Source organism: Lynx canadensis, chromosome X (assembly GCF_007474595.2).
Source record: "Lynx canadensis isolate LIC74 chromosome X, mLynCan4.pri.v2, whole genome shotgun sequence".
Lineage (NCBI taxonomy): Eukaryota > Metazoa > Chordata > Mammalia > Carnivora > Felidae > Lynx > Lynx canadensis.
In genome coordinates, this window is record NC_044321.2 from 19,674,327 (window position 1) to 19,698,138 (window position 23,812).

The 23,812-nt window shown below is 40.6% G+C and overlaps 1 protein-coding gene across 1 annotated transcript; it reads left to right on the forward strand.

The window, feature by feature from the left end:
- The first annotated feature begins 2,365 nt into the window (after positions 1-2,365).
- On the forward strand, positions 2,366-23,469 carry CXHXorf58 (chromosome X CXorf58 homolog). Its single transcript, XM_032592168.1, has 7 exons — positions 2,366-2,503; positions 3,775-3,874; positions 5,915-6,009; positions 6,370-6,481; positions 12,385-12,516; positions 20,892-21,121; positions 23,298-23,469. The coding sequence occupies exons 1-7, from the start codon at positions 2,379-2,381 to the stop codon at positions 23,467-23,469; spliced, it is 966 nt and encodes a 321-aa protein (XP_032448059.1). The 5' UTR covers positions 2,366-2,378.
- Positions 23,470-23,812: the final 343 nt, after the last annotated feature.

The following is a 23,812-nucleotide window of genomic DNA, read 5'->3' on the forward strand; positions in this document are numbered from 1 at the left end:
CAGGCATCTGGAAGATTTTTGTGGTTTGTGTGGTGGCATGTCGCTGCCTTCCAGCCCAAGACCAAAGACAAGTGTTCAACCACTTGTAGTTGTACAAATTGAGTATATCTCTGATTGCTTCGAGGAAAACTCACAACTTGGCACAACGGGGCATGTCACTAAGGGGGTGCTAGAAAGATGTATAATAAGATTTGGGCTTTGGTTGGGTCATGTGGGAGCGAATTCAAGGAAGCCCGGCTTTGCTCTGGTTTGAGTGTTGTTAGGAAGCCAGGGTAACACCAAAGCCCAGCTGTGAGTGTCAGGACAACTCCCAGATGTTATGGGCTGATTTTCTCTTGATCCAGACATTTGTATATTCCAAGCCATCCCCATCCATATCCCCAAGGACAAACATTGAAAAGACTCTGAAGGCTCTGTATCAGTAATGGAATGTCACGTGTATATAAAAGTGTGAAGTATAGTGATAAATTAGGGTAAGAGTTCTTAATTCAGGGGGTGTATGAACTTAGATGGGGAAAAAATTACAACTTTATTTTCACTCATCTGTAGCTGAACTTTAGCGTTTCTTTCAATTATAGTGTAGGCAGTAAAGCACAGTAGTATCAGCAGTACTGGCGACTTTCTCCCCAGTAGAAAGCACAGATATTTTCATATAATGGTACAGTCGTAGCAGACATCTTGACATAGCATTTCTGCTCATTACCTCTTGACGAGTACAGTAGTTTTGAGAACTCTCATTTAATGCATAAAGAGGACAAATTCCTATAGTTTTGATTTTGAAAATGTTTTCACAGTGATTTCAATATAATTGTGGAGTCCTTTGTGATCGTACGTGTTTTATGTTATGAATTTATAAAACATAATTCTTAGGGGTGCCTGGGTGGCTTAGTCAGTTAAGCAACTGACTCTTGATTTCACCTCAGGTCATAATTTCATGGCTCGTGAGTTCGAGCCCCATGCACGGAGACTGCTAGGGATTCTCTCTCTCTCTCTCTCTCTCTCTCTCTCTCTCTCTCTTTCTGCTCCTCCTCCACGTGTGCACACACACACTCTCTCTCTCTCAAAACAAATAAACTTAAAAAAAATAACATAATTCTTAGAAGGAGTCTGTCCAGGGGCGACTGGTTGGCACAGTCAGTTAAGCATCTGACTCTTGATTTTGACTCAGGTCATGATGTCAGAGTCATGGGATGGAGCCTGCTTGAAATTCTCTCTCTCTCCCTCTGCCCCTCTCCCCAACTCATGCTCTGTCTCTCTCTCTACAAAAAAAAAAAAAAAAAAGAGTCTGTCCATACGGGTCCATGGCACCAGAGGAAAGGATAAAGAGTCCCTGCTTTAGTAGAAGAGTCTAAGCAGTGACTTTGAATTTCGGAACTGCATTCAAATTGGAGTAATGTGTCAAAGGATGGAAAACCAAAGGTGGAATCATTTAGTATACACCCTCTCACTTTACCATGGAGGGAGCTCAGCTACGGAGAGGTTAAGGAACTTGCCCAAAGTCTCACTGCTATTTCATGATAAAACCAGGACAGAAAGTTCTCAGGCAAGCATGTAAAAACCCTGCACTCTCGGTAGGCACAGAAGATTCCATAGTTAGCAAGATGCCTCCGGCCCTCAACAAGCTTATTGGGGTGACCGCCAAGAAAACAAATTATGATGCAATATGAGAAGTACTGTAAAAGAAAAACGTGTATGGTATTATGGGACCTTGGAGACAGGGTGAGCAGTTGTATGAAAAAGAGAGGGTGGAAAACTTCAGAGAAGAGGCATCAATTAGCTGGCGTCTTGGAGCCTGAGTTGATGTTTGCTGGTGGTGGAGACGTCACTGCAGGGAGAGGAAATGGCATGATCAGTGGTACAGCTGTATAAAACATTGACTAATTTTGGGGACAAGTTCTTGTTCTCACAGTCTAGAGAGGAATGCTGATGAAAGTTGGTATTTTGATGTTTGAGAGATTGGACACTAGATAGAAAAGTCTGGAACACCATTCTAAGGAGTGTGGACTTCAGTGTGGAGGAAATGAAGTGTCCCTGAAAGATTTTAAGTTAGGGAGTGAGAAGGCTAGATTATTGCTCTACGGGATTAACTCAGCTGCAGTGTGGAGGAACCCAGAAGGACACACAGACTGGAGACTGAAGGCCAGTTAGAAGGCTATGGATAGATCCACTTGTCTTTTCCATATACCTCAGAATATTTTTAGTACATAAAGCATGCAAACTGTAAGCAACATTAAGATCCATGTTGCCTTCCTTTGTAAAGGGTTCTGTTATTAGCCCAACAACCATATGGCAGTTCAGTTTTGTCCAAACAGTGCAGTAATATAGATTATGACCTCAAATGCCGAATCTGTGTACTTTCAGAGTACTTCGTCAGGAAGATGAAGCACTGGAAGTGCTTCTCAAAGGCATCAGTTACTGATGTTCTGAAACCAGATAAGCCATGCTCAGGAAAAGACCACAAAGTGCATTTGTCAAATACTGTAAAGGGAACGGCAGTACAACAGTAAGTAGCTGTCTTTCGCCCTTTATCATTTTCCACCACGGGTCAGTTTCCATACGGTATTTACCCAGCTAACATCAAACACTTCTTGTTTTATAAATTAGAGGGGTTTTTTTGTCTGTTTTAAAATTACTTTTGAATTGAATAGTAATTATAATAATTATGGTATTTCATAATTTGCAAAGCATGCTAACACACATTTCTTTGATCCTGACAACTGTGAAGCAGTCTTATTATTACATTTTATAAGTGAGGAAGCAGCCACTGGGAGAAGGTAAGTGATTTGCATAAGGTTAACTAGCTAATGAATGGCATCAGCTAGGATTTAAAGCTTTGTTTCCATACTCCAGGCCTTTTCAACTCTGCGTCTTGTAGTCTGCATTCGCCAGCTAATGGTGACTTTATATAAGAGTACTTACTTGGGGCACCTGGGTGGCTCAGTTGGTTACCCGGCTGACTTCGGCTCGGGTCATGATCTCGCGGTTCGTGAGTTCAAGCCCCGCGTCGGGCTCTGTGCTGACAGCTCAGAGCCTGGAGCCTGTTTCAGATTCTGTGTCTCCCTCTCTCTGACCCTCCCCCGTTCATGCTCTGTCTCTCTCTGTCTCAAAAATAAATAAACGTTAAAAAAAAAAAAAGAGTACTTACTTCTCTTTACATGAAGCCTTGTGAGGGGTAATGATGGGATGGGGGGGGTGGAGGTTGGGAAAGGGTGGTCCCTACAATTCGCTAGTGCTGACACATGATCAAAAGTAAAATAATTCTTTTACCTGACCTGACGGGGTGAGCCTGGTTCAAGCAAAGATCAAAGAAGGGAGTTTCTCTTTTTGGGGCATGGTTGTCTGTTCCCAGAAGAAAATTGGACCTACTGTAACTTTGAGTATTCTGCATGCTATTTTCATTGACTTGGACTAGTCGGACAGTGTTTTAAAGAACTAACTGTAATGGAATCATTTTAGGCCACGGATGTTTCAAGAAAGCAGATTTGTCCCTTCATACGTTTTTATTTATAATATATATACTTTTGCTGATACAGTTTTAGCTGGGACTTTTTTTTGATCTCAAGGGAAATATTCTCAAATATTTTATATCCTCATTCTGACTGGATTCTGCAAATGACCAGTTCCAATTACCACATCGAAATGTTCCTCATAGGTCAGTCTTAGGGTGGGGGATGGGATGGTACAGGGGGAAGAAGCAGAAATTGAGAGTTCCCCAAGATTTTAGGAAAATGGAAACTACTTCACTCATCTTAACCTCTTTTTGTTCCCTCTCAGAACTAATAAAGATATTTCAGCCCAAAGGATACAGAGAGCTTGGTTATCTCATATGGACAAAACAATATTTCAACTCCTAAAGCACACGATTCGTGCAGCAGTATGTATTTTGCTTTTTGTTTTCTCTGGAAGATTTAATTACTTACAAGCTAAAAGGTGTGTGAAGTAAAGATAGAACATGTAACCTTTTTTTGATGTCCTATTTGAACCTAATAATAACGCATGCGGTTCTAGGATTGCCCTAAATGAGTATTTCTGGATTTATTTGTAAATGACGTGCCTATTATTTCCTTTTCTGAAACCAAAATAAGATCTTTTAAAAATTTCGATTTCTTATTTGAAGATGTGGGCCAGTGATCATCAACAAGAAAAATCTCTGAATTAAAAGTGCCCTTACCGGGGCGCCTGGGTGGCGCAGTCGGTTAAGCGTCCGACTTCAGCCAGGTCACGATCTCGCGGTCCGTGAGTTCGAGCCCCGCGTCGGGCTCTGGGCTGATGGCTCAGAGCCTGGAGCCTGTTTCCGATTCTGTGTCTCCCTCTCTCTCTGCCCCTCCCCCGTTCATGCTCTGTCTCTCTCTGTCCCAAAAATAAATAAACGTTGAAAAAAAAAATTTTTAAAGTGCCCTTACCTTCCAGCCAGCAATCTCACTTCTAGGAATGCATTCTACAACACATGTACAGTTTCATCGCAGTATTGTTTGTAACAGCAAAGAAAGTAAACCATAGAGTGTTCACCTATGGGATGCTAGTTAAATAAGCCTTGGTGCTTTCGTAGTGTTAAACCTCGCAGCCTCGCATGTGATTCTGCAATACAAACAAAGGCAGCTAAGATAGCTCATTAGTGAAAAAAGGCAAGTGCAGGGCAGTGTGAGTAATATGGTCCTATTTAAGTACAAAACAGAAACGAAAGCAAAAACAAAAACACCCCAAAGGTGGGCATGCCCCACCTCCACTCTCCAAAAGAACAACTCTGGCAACGCCAGCGGAGTATTAAGCTTTCCTTCATACAGTACCAAGTATTCTAAGCATATCACCCCTGATTACAGTAGTCTGTAATTAGTGATAGTCACATTAAGGGAGTTTTAGCAGCTCTGAGCAGCTTGTACACTTCTTCACCATCTGAGCCACAGACCCATTTCTGATGCCAGTAAGCAGAATACCTCAGGGAAAACCCACTCAGGTAAGTGGGTGCCGGTTCAGGTCCATTACCCGTTCATTGTCTTCATGTATGGCACTGGCATTTAATTATCATAATACTGGTTTTGGTATAACTTTAGATGCTTAGGGTAACAGAAAAAAGGAAATTAATTAATTCTTTTTTTAAAAAATCTGTTGTCCTGACACTTCAAGATCCTACCTTACATTAATAATGATTTGTCATTATAAAAGGCCTTTGGTGTACTTTTTTATGTGATTGTCATAGGCATAAAGGTTGGCCGGGTCATATGGGGGCAGGGGGTGGGGGCTTTAGAGTCAAAGAGATCTATGTCTGCTTCCTGGCTTGTCCATTTATTACCCGCGTGCCTTTGAATAAATTACAGACACCCCCAGAGTTTCAGCCTGCTCATTGGAAAGCTGAGAACAATAATGTTTGAATAATATTGCTGAGGTGTAAAGATTAAATGAGGTTATGTATATAAGGCGTTAACAGAGCATGTGGTATATAAAAGGTGCTTAAAAGCTAGTGACGTTACAGTTATTTTCCTCATTTTACAGTGATTCATTCAATATCAAATATTTGTTAACCACCTGCTGTATTCCAAGGACTGTATTAAATGCTAAGAACACATGATAGAGTAAAAAGACAGTATCCCATACCTTCACGCCCCTTACAGTCTAGTGGAAGACACAGATTAGTTTATAGTTAATTAGAGTACATTGTGAAAAGTGTTGTCAGAGGGAAAGAACAGTGCCTGGGATCTCAAGGAGGGACACCTACTCCAACTTGGAGGCTAAAAGGATGAAGTAACTGACTCAAGGCTACACAGGTAATAAACGGAGGAGCCAAGACTAGAACCTGGGTCTTTAGAACATCAAGTCTGATGTACTGTTCACTTCACCATGCCACCTCTGTTATTTTCAGTAAATTACGTCTGGGCAGGGTACCATTTTCCATTGATAGCATCATCATCTATTTCAGGAACTTCGTGTGACACATCAAATACTGAAGGAAGTGAGCCCCTTAGAGGCTGAGCTTGTGAAAGATCCTAGCATGAAGTGTAAAGTTAGATTCAGGTAATATTTCTATACTGATTTATTTCAAGAAGCACTTAGTTAAAATGAAGAAAACTTAGAAATTTATTTTCTTAAGTCCTCATAAGTTCTCAGGGTATAATTACAGAGTAAATGTGTTCTTCTTATTTTCATTTATTATGTGGAGAAACAGAGACATGACTCTTGGGCCACAAGTTGCCTTGAGAGTGGCTCCTTTTCCATGATGTGTCCAATCTGACACACGAATGAGAATAGTTGTGAGCCCACACACCAAAGTGTGACTCTTTCACCTCTGTAATCCATTTTGTTACCTGTTATGGAGGAGAAGTAACTCAGCCCCAAGCCTGATGCCAGATGACTAATTTTGGGTCTTTATTTCAGATTTAGTGGTGAAACATTTCCACCTGTCATCGTATTTAAAATTTTTCTTCATACCGAAGGACATGGTTACAACTATTTCAGTGGAAAAAAATTCTTAAAGCCATCGAGTGAGGTGATGTTTCTTTCACAATGTACATTTTATGTTGCTTTAGCTTCTTAACATCTATGTAGTATCTAAATTGCACTTGAAATATACAGACTAAGTTATTTCACCATTAAACAGCCCAGCAGGCGGGTAATATTTTTTTAAGCATTATGTTTCAAGAGTGTCTCTGTTTATCAGCTAAAAATATTTGGAATGAATTCCTTATATAAGGCTCTAAAAATACTCATCACTTTTCTTTGTATTAAAATTTTGGGGGCGCCTACGTGGCTCAGTCACTTAAGCGTCTGACTTCAGCTCAGGTCATGATCTCACGGTTCATGGGTTCGAGCCCTGCAATGCCCTGAGTTCTGGGTATATATACCAGTATATACACAGTAATTCTATCTACAGCATAGGAATCATCTGAGAATCTTGTTAAAATGTAGTTTCTGAGGTGCCTGGGTGGCTCAGTTGGTTAAGCGTCTGACTTCAGCTCAGGTCATGATTTCGCAGTTTGTGAGTTTGAGCCCCGCATCAGGCTCTCTGCTGTCAGCACAGAGCCTGCTTTGAGTCCCCTGTCCCCCTCATTCTCCACCTCTCCCCCACTTCTTCTCTCCCCCCCCCCAAATAAATAAATAAACTTAAAAAATGTAATTTCTGATTCATTAGCTCTGGGACAGGATGTGTGATTCTGCATTTCTAACCAGTTCCTAGGTGCTGCCACTACTGCTGGCCCACGGACCCTACTTTTAATAACAAGGATCTGCAGTGTAGGTTTTGCTCCTTTGGCCTTTATACACGACAATGATTGAGGAAAACATGTGCATTCTTATACTTAGCCTTTTATAAACCGTACATCAAAGGTTATTTTCCTGTAGCCTTCTGGAAATAGTTTACATGAAAAGTAAGGTCCATCTGAAATCATCAGTAATGGAATGTGTTCAGGATAGAAGACCATACAGCCTGGGAGTTTTCTTTTTTTTTTTTTAAATATATTTATGCATTTATTTTGAGGAAGGGGGGGGCAGAGAGGGAGAGAGAGAATCCCAAGCAGGCTCTGCACTGTCAACATAGAGCCGTATGCGGGCCTCAAACCCACAAACTGTGAGATCATGACCTGAGCCGAAATCAAGAGTCAAACGCTCAACCAACTGAGCCACCCAGGTGCCCCTGGGAGTTTTTGATCAGATTCAGGATGTACGGCATTTATTCTCTGAAGAATATTAGAAAATAAAAAGAGACTGCTTTTCTCTGTGTTCTCAGGCAATATCAGAGAAAATTTAATTCAGTTTCAGAATGTATCAAATGGACTGTGTGCTTTCATATGGAATATGGTGTTCCGGAAACAATATTTGTTCATTTATATAGAATAACTTCAAATGCAAAAGTTGATATTTATCCTACATCTTGAGGAATAAAGTCGTGTTACGTTTATGTACAGAATGAGCTTGTCGTTGTTCCTATAAAATATCATCAATTCTTGGTTTTTAGAGGTTACATAATGAGACTTTTCCAGGAACTGAAATTCTCTTGGATCTGCCCTTGGTGGCTCCTACTGTCCACAAGCTGGAGCAAATGAAAAACGTAGAGGTCGTGACTGGAAAGCACTGTGTGTATATTAAAACTCATTAAAATGCTGTATAATAAATTCAATTTTATTTAAATTACAAAGTAACTGTTGGGAAAAAAAGGAAATAGCACAGAGTTTTTTAAAAAGAAAACCACCTCATGCCTTTTCTCTCTGTGCTGTGACTTTCACTTTCCTGGGGTGATCACTGTTAATAGTTTACTGTGTCTCCTTCTTTTGTTCCATAAAAAATACTCACACAAATATATTTTAAAAAATTTTTGATCTTATTATAAAAATGTGATAGCACTATTTAGTTTGAGTTTTTCACTAAATATTCTAAGGGGATTTAAATGATCAGAACACAAGAGAACAGTTTAGAATTCCTTTTTCCCTTTAGTTCAACTTTGTAACAAACTCTGCTAACACTTGGATACATGGTTGATAGAAAACCTGTAGAAGTAGAATTTTTCTCACTATAAGTCTACTCAGGTCCTTTGAATGTAGAAATTGTGTGTTTAGCAAACTGATCCAACTTTTCTAAGTTCACTTTCTCTTGTTTTAAAGATTTTATTTTATTATTATTTTTTAAATGTTTATTTATTTTTGAGAGAGAGGGAGAGAGCGGGGGAGGGGCAGAGAGAGAGGGAGACACAGAATCCAAAGCAGGCTCTGGGCTCTGAGCTCTCAGCACAGAGCCTGATGCAGGGCTCGAACTCACTCACCGTGAGATCATGACCTGAGCCCAAGTCAGATACTCAAATGACTGAGCCACCCAGGTGCCCCTTAAGATTTTATTTTGGAGTAATCTCTATACTCAACATGGGGTTCGAACCCATGACCCCAAGATCAAGAGTCACATGCTCTACCAACTCAGCCAGCCAGGTGCCCCCACTTACTTCTTAATATGAAATAAACAAGTCAGTTTTAGTTCAGACGTGTAACCTAAGTTCACTTATGAAGAAGGGGAGTTTCACAGAGTTTTGTTATTGTTCTGTCTTTTCCTTAGTTGTTATTTCCATTTCTAGTTTCATTTCCTTACCATTTCCCGATGGTATTTCTCATGTATTCACACACACACACACACACACACACACACACACGTAAAAACAAGTGAAAGGATGTAGAATAGCCTAAACCACTTTAGAGGACAAAGATTTACATTAGCTGATTTCAAGATTTAAAAAGCTAAAATGATCCTGACAGTGTCGTGATGGCCTAAAGAGACACATAGATCAATGAGATAGGATAGAGAATTCAGAAATACACCCGCTCATAGATGATCAATTGATTTTCATCAAAGGTGCCAAGTCAGTTCAAATGGTGCTAGAACAATCAGATAGCCACGTGTACCAAAAAGAGATCTCATTTCAGTTACCTACTTCGATGATCTATTTTCAGAGCAATGCTTATTTTCAGAGGGTTGTCACTATAGTTCATCCTCCCAACTATATTTAGAATATTCTAAAGCCTTGTTACTCAGAGTGTGATCTACAGACCCGCAGCACTGGCATCCCCTGGAACTTATTAGCAATGCAGAATGTCAGCCCCCACCCCAGACCCACTGAATCAACACCTGGATTTTAACAAGACCCCCCCCCAGATGACCCTACGTACAATGGAGTTTGACAAGCACTAAAGTTGCCCGCTGCACACACCATGGCCTGGAATGCCTCTGAGTAATTGCCTGTTCTCACACATTAATATCCAGCAACCATTAGTTTCAACTGAAGATCCCTGTTCTTTTTGGGGATTGGGCATTTAGGTAAAAAGGAAAAACATTATTATTAACATTAGCTGCCCTTATTGAGCACTATCAAGTACTATGTTAAACATTTCGTGTGCATTATCATTGCATTCTCATAAACTCTAGAATGTACAGCCTGTTGTCATCCTCAGTTTTAAAAGACTAAGTAACTTGCCAAAGGTCCCACATCTAGAAAGCGAAGGAACCGTTATCAAGACCCAGTAATCCTGACTCCAGAGCCTGCGTTCTTAACCAATCTTGAGTCAGGAGGCCTGCTAAATGTGTTCTCTTCCACGGCCCCCTGATAACTCTGGTGAGGTGCATGTTACTCCCATTCTGACTGCAAGGAAGCTGGAACTTGGAGGGGCTTGTCAGGGGCAGAGCTGAGGCTTGCATGCTCTCAGTCTGTCTGCTGCCCTGTGCGCACTGTGAGGTTGAAACAACACCAGCGGTTGTGGTGGTTTTATTAATTCTGAGCCTGTATATCACTGTACTGCTCCAAACCAGAAACACGGTTCCTGTGCAGGGATGCCAGCTTTTGCTAGTTTCGAGAGTGTCAATTTCCAGGCGGGCGGGGAAGTGACTTCAGATAGCAGAGTAACTTGACAAGCGCAGGTGTGGATCTGGGCCAGCGGCAGGGCTGTGGGGGCTTCTGAGCCATAGTGATGCCAGGTATCAGGGGAGGTGTCACATTTAGAGATGCCCCTCTTGGGCCTTTTGAGTCACCCACTAAGAATGGAACCTGCCTCTTGAATTCTAGTCTGATTGGCTGCTGTCCTGGGCTTCTTGCCCAGTTTCCGCCCTTCCCCTTCACCTGGGTCTGGGCTCTTCTCTCCCATCCCTTCCTACCCAGAAGTACTTTCCCGAATCTGGCCTTACGCGGCAGATGCCTGAGAAAGAACATCCTGGCCGTCGGAGGGCAAACTTTTTTCAAACCCCTGTCGCAAGTGGGCAGCGAGCCTGCCCTGCGCTGCCAGGCATAGGGTGTTTTTGGCTGGATACTGGGCTGGGCCCGCCACAGCTGAGCCACACAGCTGAGGCGCTGTGCAAATAAGGAAACCAGGGCTGGGAGGGATTGTGGGTGGTGGCTGAGTGGAGTAGAGTGGGGAAGAACTGACAAGAAATACCCTTACCAAGTAACTTGAGCTAAAGTAAAATATAGTTATATCTAAAGAAATCCTCAGAGCAGAAATTATATGGCTTTCAGACTTGTTCACTGTACAATATTTGCTTTTACCTCTAGTATCGTTGTGAGGATGGTTAATGAGAACCCACAGGAAATTAATTGCAAGAAAGCATAATGGAGATACGTGCCAATACTGCCTTCTCTTTAGAGGCATAGTGTATAAAGAAACTAATGAAATGGAAAACATAGATGATCTGCCTAAAGGAAGGTTCCATCACATAAGCTGTTTCTGTCCCTTGCAGGTAGCGCATTAGGAATAAAACTACAACCATTTGAATATTCTTTCCTTTTCCATACGTGTCTGTGTTTTAAGCTTTGGAATTAGAAAAACTTAAAAAAGCAATATTCTTAATAACAAAAGTGAAAATTGAAATGGGAAATACATTCAGGCTCATTGTTACATTGTATGTTAAGTAAAAAAGAACAGAGATTCCAAATTTCGATCTCGTCTCAGCCAGCCTCCTATCAGCCTTATAACACGGAGTTCCCATGCTTTCACAAATACACATTCTGAGATACAAGGGAAAAGAGAGACTAATCTGGAATCTAAAGATGTTTGGATTTTCATCTACACCAGTCTCCCTTCTCATAAGCATATGCTTTGTGGCCAGAAGCACAGATATGTAATATAAATATGTGTTAGAATAGTCAGCACATACTTATGGGGGGTGGGAACAAGGGTGGGGAGTACTTAAGTCTCTACTCACAGTCTATGTATAGCGCTTAGCAAAGGATGGGTGTATGTGGAAGGGTACGGTGCAAATAGGGCCGGATGGGATCTGGTCCTCCGCACTTACTGTCACTCCTGTACCTCTGCCCTCTCAGGTGCTTTCCTTGAGTATAAAATGCTGACACTTCGGACCGAAAAAAAACTGCTTTGCTACTCTCTGGCCCCTGAGAATGAAGTGTGAAACAGAGGGAAGTCTAAGCAATCTGAAACGTCCCTGTTTCCATTTGGGGGTGAGGGATTAGCTAACACATGAAAGAGAGGCACCCGGTGACACCTTTCAGAGCAGTTCCCAGGGCGACCTATGTAACAACCAAGGACGTTTTCTTTGCCCTGACAGCATGAGTGACGTTAGAGATTTGTTTTGTTTTGTTTTGTTTTTTTAAGGGAAAAGAATGGGGTTTTTTTGAGGGGGGAAAACAGATTAAAAAAAAAACATGTTTCTCTGAGAATTGTAAACTCATTACTGCTCCACCTACATTTTAAAACTATGTAGACATGGTTATGGAAACAAATTTTAAGTGGTTTAAAAATTCCTATACAGTCTTTTCTTTGTAAATACAGTATTTTTATTGACCAGCAAGCTGCCAGAAGGAAGGAACAACATTTGATGTGTTTGTCAGAAACAACATGTGAATCGTGCACTGGTAATTACTGCTATTATACTACTGTTTTAAAAGTCTATTTTCTATTCTCTTTATAGGCAGTGGCCGATGCTTGCAAAATAATGGGGAAAAGGAGATTTTGTCATCAAGTTATGGAAGAGGAACGTTTTTTCCAGAAGTTCAAAATAACTGATGAAATTGATATTGTCACCCTGCAAGATTACATGCAAGTAAGGAATTGAGATTTAGATATTAGAAACAACAATTAAAAAAAGCCTCTGGCCTTGTACTCCAAGAAGAAAGGATCATACATGTTTTTCACTGTAACAAGATACACACAATGTAAAATTTACCATTTTATCATTTTATTGTTGATTTATTTTGAAAGAGAGAGCGAGCACGTGTGAGCGAGCGAGGGCAGTTGGGGCAGGGAGAGAGAGAGAATTGCAAGCAGGTTCCACACTGTCATTGCAGAGCCCGACGTGGGGCTTGAACTCACAAACTGTGAGATCATGACCTGAGCCAAAATCAAGAGTGCTTAACCAACTGAGCCACCCAGGCACCCCCAAAATTTACCATTTTAAATGGTACAATTCACTGCCATTAAGTGCATTCATGATGTTGTGCAAACACCACCCCCATCTAGTTCCAGAGCCTTTTTGTCACCCCAAAGGGACAGTTCGTATCTATTAAGCTGTCACTCCCCATTCTTCCATCATTCCAGCCCTTATCAACCACGGATCTGCTTTCTGTCTCCCTGTCTCTGCTTTACCTATTCTGGGTAGTTTCTGTTAATGGAATCGTATAATATTTGGCTTTTTACATTTGGGGAGTGATAGCTACTGAATGTGGCCTTTCTTTTGGGGGTGATGGAAATGTTTTGTGGTTAGAGAGTAGTGATACAATGTTTATTTAGACTGAATTGTATACTTTAAAATGGTTAAAATGGTGACTTTTAGATTACGTGAATTTTATCTCAGTAAAAAAGTCAAAAACTCAAATACATGGTGCTAAAATAGTGCAAGATGGAGATTTGGCCTGGTAATGAAGGGTCCGATTATTGTTTGGATGCTGTGTGCTTCTAGTAACAGAATGTTCCCAGCCACAAGAGGCTTAGACAACAAAGGACGTTTATTGTCCCATGTCCAAAGTGCACAGGTAGGTGGGTCCTGGGCTAGCTAATGCAGCAGCCCCAGGACGTCAGGGCTCTGGGTCAGCTCATTCCAGTGCTCTTCTCTTCCTTCACATGGTAACAAGATGCCTATCACGTTCTCAGCCTCCTTCAAAGGCAGGAACAAGGGGACTCCTAAGCGTAATTCTCCTTTTTATCTCAAGAAGAAAAATCTTTGCCAGAAGCCCCCAGCAGACTTCCCCTCGGGTTCCTTTGGTCAGAACTGGATCACATGCTCCCCCTAAACTAATCACGGATAAAGGGACGTGGGACTGTTTTCCATGATTGACTTAGAACAATCATGGTTCATATGCTGGGGCCCTCCTTCCTGGAACATATTACTGTTCCATACTTGGAAAAAAAAAAAAACAGGGCTCTGGAGGCAAGGGAGAAGTGGGAAATGCTTGACGGGCAGGCAATCAACAATGTGTCACAGCCTCAGTCTGGGGCTGAGCAGGTGCTGCGCCCCAGGCAGAGACTCTGTGGCAGGAAGAAACGCAGGGCCTGAAAGCAGGTCTGTGGGGCTGGAGAAGAGAGAGCGGAGGGTTTGGCATGTCGGTGGCCCGGAGGGCTGGTAAGAGAGCTTCAGGCAGGCCTTTGGACCATAGTGAGGTGTTTTTCTTTTCTTTCATCCTGTGTCCAACTAGAAGCTGGTACAGTGTGTTAAGAAATGAGGTAATCTAATCTAGTAAGTGAAGAGACCCATGTGGCTGCAGTGTAGAGGATGGATTTGAGGACAGACAGCAAGAGCTTTCTCCTAGTTTGGATGCTTCTGCTGTACTTCAGGAGAGATGGTGGTCTCTTGGTTGAGGGCCATGAGGCTAGAGACACAAGAGATAGTTAGAGAATAAAATGAGTGGAGCCTTGGTGACAGGGAGGCAAGCTAAGGGAAGGTGTCCGGCACGGCTCCTCGGTTTCTGGTTTGCATAACAGGTTGGACAGCAGTGCTAAATCAGTGAACGTAAACTAGATACCTAAATAATAATAATAGCAAACGCTACTGTAATACCAACTCCTTTTGTTCTCATAACAATCCTAAGAGGTAGGTACTATTATTACCGCCATTTTACAAGTCCTGAAGAAACAAGGGATACCAAAATTCTGGCTCATAATAATAACTATTCGCTCACTTGTGTCAGTGTGACACATGAAATTACTGCCGTGCCTTAGAGACTCCCAGTTGTGTTTTCTTTCCTTTAGAGCCTTAACCTGGAAAATGAGAGAATTGAACCGGGAAATAAGTAGCGCTTGGGGATGCCGACTGTCTTTGCTAAGGACATGGGTCACGTACTTGCAGACTGTGGCTAAACCAAGGATTGGTGTCATAGAAAGAAGTCCCCAGATAGACATATTGGGAGAGAGAGACATGATGATTGCTGACATTTATTGAGCCCTTTATGGACACAGCACTGTTTTTAGCTCTTCATTTGCCTATTATCTCCTTCAATCTTCAAATTTGTGAATTATGTGACCCTTTAACAGATGAGAAACATGGAGTTTAACAAGATTTTTAAAAACCTGCCCAAGGTCACATAGCTAAGTTTAGAGCAGGTCATTGATGGTTCTGAGGTGTCTACCCATTTTACTGCTCCACTCTCAGCAAGTAAAACAGTGCTCACTTCACACGGTAGTGTGGGGCTCTAAAAATGACCATGCACGGGTGCCTGGCTGGTTGGTTGGTGGAGCATGCAACTCTTAATCTCGGGGTTGTATGTTCGAGCCCCACATCGGGTGTAGAAATTTCTTAATAATAAAATCTTTAAAAAAAAAAAAAGATCGTGCAAGCTGAAACTGTGCAAAGCAAATTTAATAATCAATGGGAAAAATCATGATTGTGCCATGCCTTTAAAAAAAATCTTGTCAATGGGCCACCCGGGTGACTCAGTTGGTTAAGCGTCTGACTTCGGCTCAGGTCATGATCTCACAGTATGTGGGTTTGAGCCCCTCATCGGGCTCTGTTGACAGCTCGGAGCCTGGAGCCTGCTTCAGATTCTGTGTCTCCCTCTCTCTCTGCCCCTCCCCTGCTGTTGCTGTCTCTCTCTCTCTCTCAAAAATAAACATTAAAAAAAAATTTTTTTAATCTTATCAAAACATTAAAAACTCTCTTGCTATCTGTTATATAGGAAAATGGAAAAAAAGCAAAACATTTATCACCCTATAATTTTAAACATTAGGAACATTGAGGATCAAGAGTGTTTCATTTCTTTGTAAAAAACATATAAACTGTAAATATACTAAAAACCATTGCATTATATACTTTAAATAGGTGAATTGTATGGGATGTGAATCCCAATAAAGCTTTAAAAAACAGTTTATCAGGAGTGGTTTCAACTGTACTTGCCTCTTCTTCTCGTGTAACTTACAATACGTAGTGAGCATCTTTTCTATGCCTTGGTGAATTGTCCTACTCCTTCCTAAGTTTAGATTACCTACCAACATTTTATCCTTTGCACTTTATTTTTAAAAATTTTTATGTTTGTTTCTTTATTTTGAGAAAGAGAGAGAGCGGGGTAGGGGTAGAGAGAGAGAATCCCAAGCAGGCTCCACACTGTTAGCGCAGAACCTGGCGTGGGGCTCGATCACGACCTGAGCTGCAATCAAGAGTCAGACGCTCAACCGACTGAGCCACCCAGGTGCCCCTGTCCTTTGCACTTTAAAAAAATTTTTTTTAACATTTATTCATTTTTGAGAGACACAGAGAGACAGAGCGTGAATGGGGGAAGGACAGAGAGAGAGGGAGACACAGAATCTGAAGCAGGCTCCAGGCTCTGAGCGGTCAGCACAGAGCCCGGCGTGGGGCACGAACCCATGAACCATGAGATCATGACCTGAGCTGAAGTCGGACGCCTAACCGACTGAGCCACCCGGGCACCCCTATGCTTTAAATGTTGTGAAATCTCAGAGTTCTTGTAATGTGAAGTATCTTTTTTGTCAGCGTCACTTCCTCTGGGCCAGCTTCATCCTTGTTGTCACAACCACTTTCCTCATTTATGCTGGTAAATTCACCTTCACCAAGTTCCTCTAGCTGCCCAGCCACAAGCTCTTGAATGACGGTAATGTCAGTATCCCCTTGGTCACCTATTTCTTGTAGAACTCCATTTACATTTCCAACATTATCACTTTGTGTTTCTCTGTTGGCCTGTTCTTTTGATTATCTTTTATTTTTGTGTTATTATATATATTTTTTTTGGTAAATGTCACATGGGTTTATCACCGGGAGACAAAGAGGTGATACAACTACATACTTTGCTGTCTCTGTGTGAACTGAACAAAACAGATCCTCGGTGACCAATCAGTGACACATTTTGGAAGAAGCGACCTGATTTGTCACTAATCACTACACACATCTGTTATTTATGTAGTGACCTATGGACTGAAGAGCTCTCAGCAAAGTTTGCATTTTATACAATTACTAACTTACACTATGGAAACTGAAATTGAAAGTGTTGTTGGAGGACTGGGCTTATTCAATCAAATGGTAGTAATTAAAATTTGTACCTGCCTAAATAATCAAAAGAAAGACTGCTTGTGTGTGTGTGTGTGTGTGTGTAAGAGAGAGAGAGATTGAGAGAGAGAGCGCGGGAGATACCCTAAATGCCTAGCTGATATTCTATTTCCCAGCATTGTAGATCCTCTGGCCCTATTCCATTTATTTACTTATTTATTTTTTTGTTTAAAGTTTTTTTTTAAGTTTTAAATTTATTTTTGAGAAGAGTGTGGGTACACAAGTTGGGGAGGGACAGAGAGAGAGGGGGACAGAGGATCTGAAGCAGGCTCCACTGACAGCAGAGTCTGATGCGGGGCTCGAACCCACGAACCGCGAGATCATGACTTGAGCCAAAGTTGGACACCTAACCGACTGAGCCACCTGGGCTCCCCTGGCCCTATTTTTCTTTCTTTCTTTCTTTCTTTCTTTCTTTCTTTCTTTCTTTCTTTCTTTCTTTCTTTCTTTTCACAGAAAAGTACCCTTTTATTGAGAGGTAAGACTAGTGTATTTACAATATTCCATTGTTAGATCTTATAAAATGACTCTGAGACTTTTTAAAGCAGCAGTATTCCAGAAATTACAATTTATAAGGGGAAAAGAAAAACATTGCAAGAATGTTTGTGTTACAGAAAATACATTTGAACAGTGCCAGGTACACTTAAGGCTAGGTAGTATTAGACCTTTTCCTCCATCTGTATAGCAATAATCAAAGTACATTTTTGTCACAAAGAAGGCTCATTTTGGAAAGGAAGAAACAATACAATGTACAGTGATTTCTGTCAGAAGACTAATATGTTTAAAAATAGAGCCTCATCAGTGGTTCTGAATAAGAAATAGCGCTGCCAAGCAGTCCCAAACTCAAATTTGAGATTAACTGTTGGCTCTTTGAAAACTGAAAACTGCTCCAGCCCCTCAATCTTACTGAGGACTGGGAAATTATCAAATCCTTTACACAACTTCTAATAATGCTTATGAAATAAGATTTTGAAAAAGTTATCTGTTACGGTGCAAAGAACATTTTGGTAGAAATTCATGTCTACAAAGGAGCTAAATAATACAAATGTTCATTACATTAACAGATACTGTTCTTGTTCTAAAAAGGTAGAATTATCTAGCCACTGAAAATAGTATGGATCAGTCAAAAATATGTAGAAGAGTCCTACAGGGCAACTTGTATAAGTCGATCCCCAAAATATGTATATATCTGACACTCTCCAAATGAGGATATTACTTTTTTGAAGAACATTAGACACAACACTAGGTCTTTTATTATTCCATGAACTATTGAGGTAGGAGTCTCATTTTGTCAGTATCATCTAGTTTCACTGATTATGTCATAAGTCAAATGCCAGTACCAAAAGACAGTAATCCACAAGACTGAACTATTAAACTGTGGACCAAGTCTTTCCTTCTTTTGACAAGCAGAAATGGGAGTTCTTTGTGCATTGTGCATACAAAAATAATGCAATCTATGATATATTTTGTAGACATGTTTGTAAATAAAAATCACAGATTTAAATTATAATTTTGCGTATTAAAAAGCTTTGCAACTGTTAAAAAAAAAGGTAAATAGTGCAGTCATTAGTGGTAAAACAAATAGTACTATGGCTGTTGAAATGTGTTCTTACATCTACCAGAAAAGTTGCCAGCTTGGAAAACTACTAAGAAACAACTACTGTTTCTTACTGCCAATCAAGCATCAATAGTAGAAAAAACAACACATTTTTTTAGTGTCATGTTTTTAAGAAACTATAGCCCATTTAATTACTGTAAACTAACTTTAGCATGTGAATTCAGATATTTTCTCCATGAACTCAAGACAAAGCATCTTATGAAGCATTCATCATGTGTATTGATTTTTATGTTATGAAAAGGCTAAAAATAAAGGAAAATTCGGCCTTACATGAAAAGCCCTTAACAAATACCTATAAGTTTAACCTTTTAACATATTACATCTTAAAGTAAACATTACCAATAGTTATTTGATTTATGAAAAGCAAAATAGTAAAACCACTGCTAAAAGAAAGAAAGAAAGAAAGAAAGAAAGAAAGAAAGAAAGAAAGAAAGGAAAACACCATGACATGGAAAAATCCATTAGGTTTGCATCATTTAGTATCTTAAATAAAAGACTATTCAATGTAACAGACTACTTCATGATCAAGAACTCTTTTTGTTAGATGCTTACATATAATGTAGGATACAGATAATCAGGTCAGACTCTCAAGACACATGAGTAGTTCTGAGTGTTCGTTTATGAAGAATAAATGACCTTTGTGTATTCCAACAGTGAATATCTAGTTCAGATTTTCATCTGGCTTTAAAATATTAGGAATCAGAAGAACCACCAATGTTTTATTTTAGCCATACGTTTATATATAAAAAAAAGGTGATTCATCCATCAAAACTAGGTTCTCCTTGGGTTTAATACATTAAAATGACATAATCCAAGCTAACTCATGCATCACTTTCAGAGACACAGTGCAACCAGAAGTATTTTTGCCATTCCAGTGGATATTTCTAAAAAGCAAATGCCTATGCGTGTTCCTGCACCCTCAAAATAAAAAGGAAAGAAACAGGCACTGCAGTTCTCCAAGGACGGCTGTGTTTCACACATTGTGGATAAACAATAAAAATCGCCTTCAAGAATTTCAATAAGTATTGTAACATAGATTTCATCTCCTTTAGTTTGCTTGCTGACTTCTCAGATCACTTGATTAGAAGCCTGTTCTCAGTTCTTCTTTGTTAACTGCTATTGGTACTTTGTAGACTGTACGTTTTAAACTTCTGTAAAGAACATTACAAGCTATTTCATGTCATTTCATTTTGTGCTGAATATTCCTCAAAGGATTTATAAATAATACAATATTTTAAATGAGTCTTCAGTTCACTTGTTGTTATACCATATTGTTGCTACCAACTTTATCTACAAATGATCTAATTCCAGGTAAATTCAAAAGGGATCCAAGGACTGGCACTCTTCTAATAAAGCCAGTGACCACAGGAAAGAAGCCCATTTCCAATAGCCAGTAGTGCTTTGTCAAAAAAGAGAATCATGGGGCGCCTGGGTGGCTCAGTCGGTTGGGCGTCTGACTTCGGCTCAGGTCATGATCTCGAGGTCTGAGTTCAAACCCCGCGTCAGGCTCCGTGCTGACAGCTCAGAGCCTGGAGCCTGCTTCTGCTTCTGTGTCTCCCTCTCTCTCTGCGCCTAACCCACTCGCATTCTGTCTCTGTCTCTCTCAAAAATAAATAAACATTAAAAAAAATTTTTAAAAAAAAGAGGATCATTCCAAAGAACAGGAAAAACACTCCAAATCTTGTTAATCCCATTCCAACGTTCTGGGTGTCCGTTAGGGAGATCATGGCTGCTGTGGTAAGGGCAGTGGCTAGAGCATCTCCCCTATTTTTATTTCTTAAATGAACATTTTATAAGGTTGAATTGATTATATATATTTGAATTTTAACCTTCCTAATTTGATATTTTAAATTCAAAAAATAAATAGCAGTGGGATTTCTACGAATACTATAAATGAAAATAGTGCAATTTGCCCCTTAGTACCAGAGATGAACTCATTATTTCTGAAAAGGCTTATGCAAATGTCCTCTCAACCTAAGCATGTTAGGAACAAGTACCACCAGGTATGCAGATCATATATTTGCCATTAAAATGTTTATGCATTAAATAAAGATTTCGTGAATGTGGTACTGTGTACATGATACTGCGTGACAAGAACCCTGCACACTTCCGGTGGGGAGCTAAGTACACAGATAACTAAAACATCAAGTAGTCGGTAAGAAGCCATAGAAGAACGTTGCTGATAAAGTTCAGAGATGGGATCAGGGAATGCTTTTTGATGAAGTGACATTGGACACGTGAACCTTGGGAAATGTGTCTAAAAACATTCTAGAGTACCCACAACCAATCATTCTTACCTGTTGTTTCCATATAGTACTCCAGTCTTCTGGATGAGACTCCTGCATCCTATGGTGGCAGAAATAACTACTGGCGAAAATTAAACCTCAAAAACATCCCCAGGACGATGATAATATATGACATAGTTCATTATGCAGAGTCTGGAATAATCTCACACCGTCTACAAAAAGAAATGAAGTATCTGTTACAGAAGCCACGAACGGAAGAGATGCGTAAGCACCAGCTACGGATTGTTTCTGAAGCTAGGTAAAAGTGACATTTTACCTGGGTTGCGATACTAGGGGCATTTCTGAAAATGTTCACTTTCTGCCAAATAGCTCATGAAAGATAATAATAGGGCATATGGGAAAAACAGGGTTGGGGCAGATTGCTGCAAACTTCTGCATCTTTGTAAACAGAACACTAATAAAAAGGACAATTGGAACCTGGGGAGATAACTTGCACCAGCAGACAGGCAGCTCAGGATGGCTGGAGGCCAGCACAGAAAATATAAAACATGTAGAACGATCGAGTGGAAATTCTGGCATCTCTTTAATGAGAGCAGGTAGTGGGCACGGTGCTAGCACAGATGGAAGTGTGGCCCTGGGCTAGTGTGGTTGCCTTGTAAGCGGACACGAGAGGCCGGGCAACCTGCCAATAACCGAAACCCCCTCAAGGTGGGGAGTATGGTGGAGCGCCGTAAGGGTGGATCGTGGGCTGAGGGGTGCCACTCTGGGGAGAGAGCCCTAGATGCAGGTGCTAATTCTCGTTTTCATAAATACAGCCAAAAGGGCTCCCGTTGCCTGTGGCACACAGGGCTGAGGACCTTCTTTCCTTTTCTGCCGAAGGTTATAATTCTCCTCTTGCTATCCCGGCTCTCCTTGCTGAGGACAAATTGCATATAAATTACAGTGACATTATTCCCTTCTTTAGCAATAACATGTGAGCCAATTCACATTATAGAAACTCATGTTGTAGCAAAATAGACTGTATTATGATCTGAAACAGTATGGACAGAATACGACTGCTCTCATTATATTCCTTTCTTCTTTCCATTACAAGTTTCACCTAGCCCATCTTATTTACAAGTGAAGAGCTTTCTTTCTTGAGAAAAAGAAAGAGGTAATCAGATTGAAGAGGATGTATTGGTAGTCAATTTCCACAGAGTCATACTTGAAAGGAAAAAAATACTCGGTTAGTACATAAAGAAGACACTGGTGACCCAGCATCAGGCAAATGCGCTGGATTTTTTCAGGGCTAGAGATGAGTGGTGCTGCCCCAATAATATAATTTAGCCCATATATTTTATGATCAAGGGTATACATTTGCCAGACAGATGGCCTGGTGTAGGGGGCAGTCTGTCATCATGAAATAGACTTTCTCTAACTCATCCATATAAGCACTGAATATAGAACTTAACCCTATTACCACCAAGGCCAAATAAATGATGTAATTTTCTCTGCCACCATGTATAACCGTCGGCTCCTTGCTATTTGAACCCTTGCCATTGATTGTCTAAGATGAGTCACTGGAAGAGCCAAATTAAGTAGCCAAATTCTAAATCAATTAAAGAGGTAAAAGTATTTTCTTACAGGTTTCTATGAATGCAGTATTAGTTTGGGATCTCCTGGGAAATCAAAGATTTGAGTATGAGTAGTTTATCTGGGAGGTGATCCCCAGAACCATCCATGGAAGGGAAACAGGGAGGGGCAGGCTGCCGAAACAGTGTGTGTCAGCAAACAGGTTATCTCTGCGGGTAAGTGGAGTTTAATCCCTCCCGGGAATGTCCAAGCCATTGTAGAACACGTGACTCAACTTATCCTGCGGGGGCAAGGGAGCTGGGATATGTATACGCCAATGTGCAGCAGTCATTGGCTAAGGACTGCTTAGGAGGTGAGGTAGTAATTCTCGGGCACTTTCTCCACACATGGGCTCCTGTTTTCGCAAGCAAGCCCTCGGGCTGAGTGAGGCCAATGCTGTCAGTTGGAAGCTGGGCCTATGTGCTTTGCAGTGGTAAGGCGTAGGGCGTGGCACCACCTGTATCTGATCCCAGCACTGATAAAAACAGCTTGTTTTCGGCCATTATGAAATTTACCCGTTTTTTGGTGTTAGTATATGGTATGTTAAAAAAGATTCAAGTGGCTACTACATGGTATTTTCCAGGAAAACGGATTTTAGATTGATACCATGTTTTATCATTTTCACCGTCATTGTGGTCCACGTCCTCATATATACACCTTCATAGGTGACAGATAAGGAACTGTGCTGTGGAATTTAAGCAGAAATGATAACTTTGGCCTAAAAAATTACATGCAGTACTGCTCCAAAAACTGAGGTCTATGATACATTTGCTGGAAGATGCTTTAAAAAAATAGGGAACTTGCTTTACATTTAAATGTTATTTTGTGCATTTTTTTCTGTCTATAATACAAATCTTTTCTAGATGCCCTTCATCCTTTCCAACTATCCAACCTTTGTATGGGCCCTACCAACAGCAGAGTCAAATTCAACATCTGGGTCGTCGATCTAAGCGAGCTCAAATGAAAGTTGAAAAAATGAAAAAAGCTTACAAGATGGCTAAAGAAAAAAATGCTTCTGTGGGGACTGTAAGTTGAACCTGTACTGAATTCATTGTTTTGTACACTATTCAAACTGTAAGTAATTCTACTTCTATAAGTAGAATTTTCCTTATCTCCAAGGTGAAGGTTGAAATGCCTTTGGTATCTACTTAGATAGTCTAAAGCTATGTTCCTCTTGGTGCCCCATGTTTTAAAAATTCTTCCACAATAGAGCTAACCTGATAAATATTGGCTGTTTGGGCTCCGCATCAGTATGAGGTGGTGAATGACAACAGCAGCAATGAAAAACTGTCGTCTCTGTACGTTGACGCTGTCAATTCAGCACGATGCTAATGGTGATTTTGTCAAAACAAAATCCATTTCTATCTAAACTTACAAA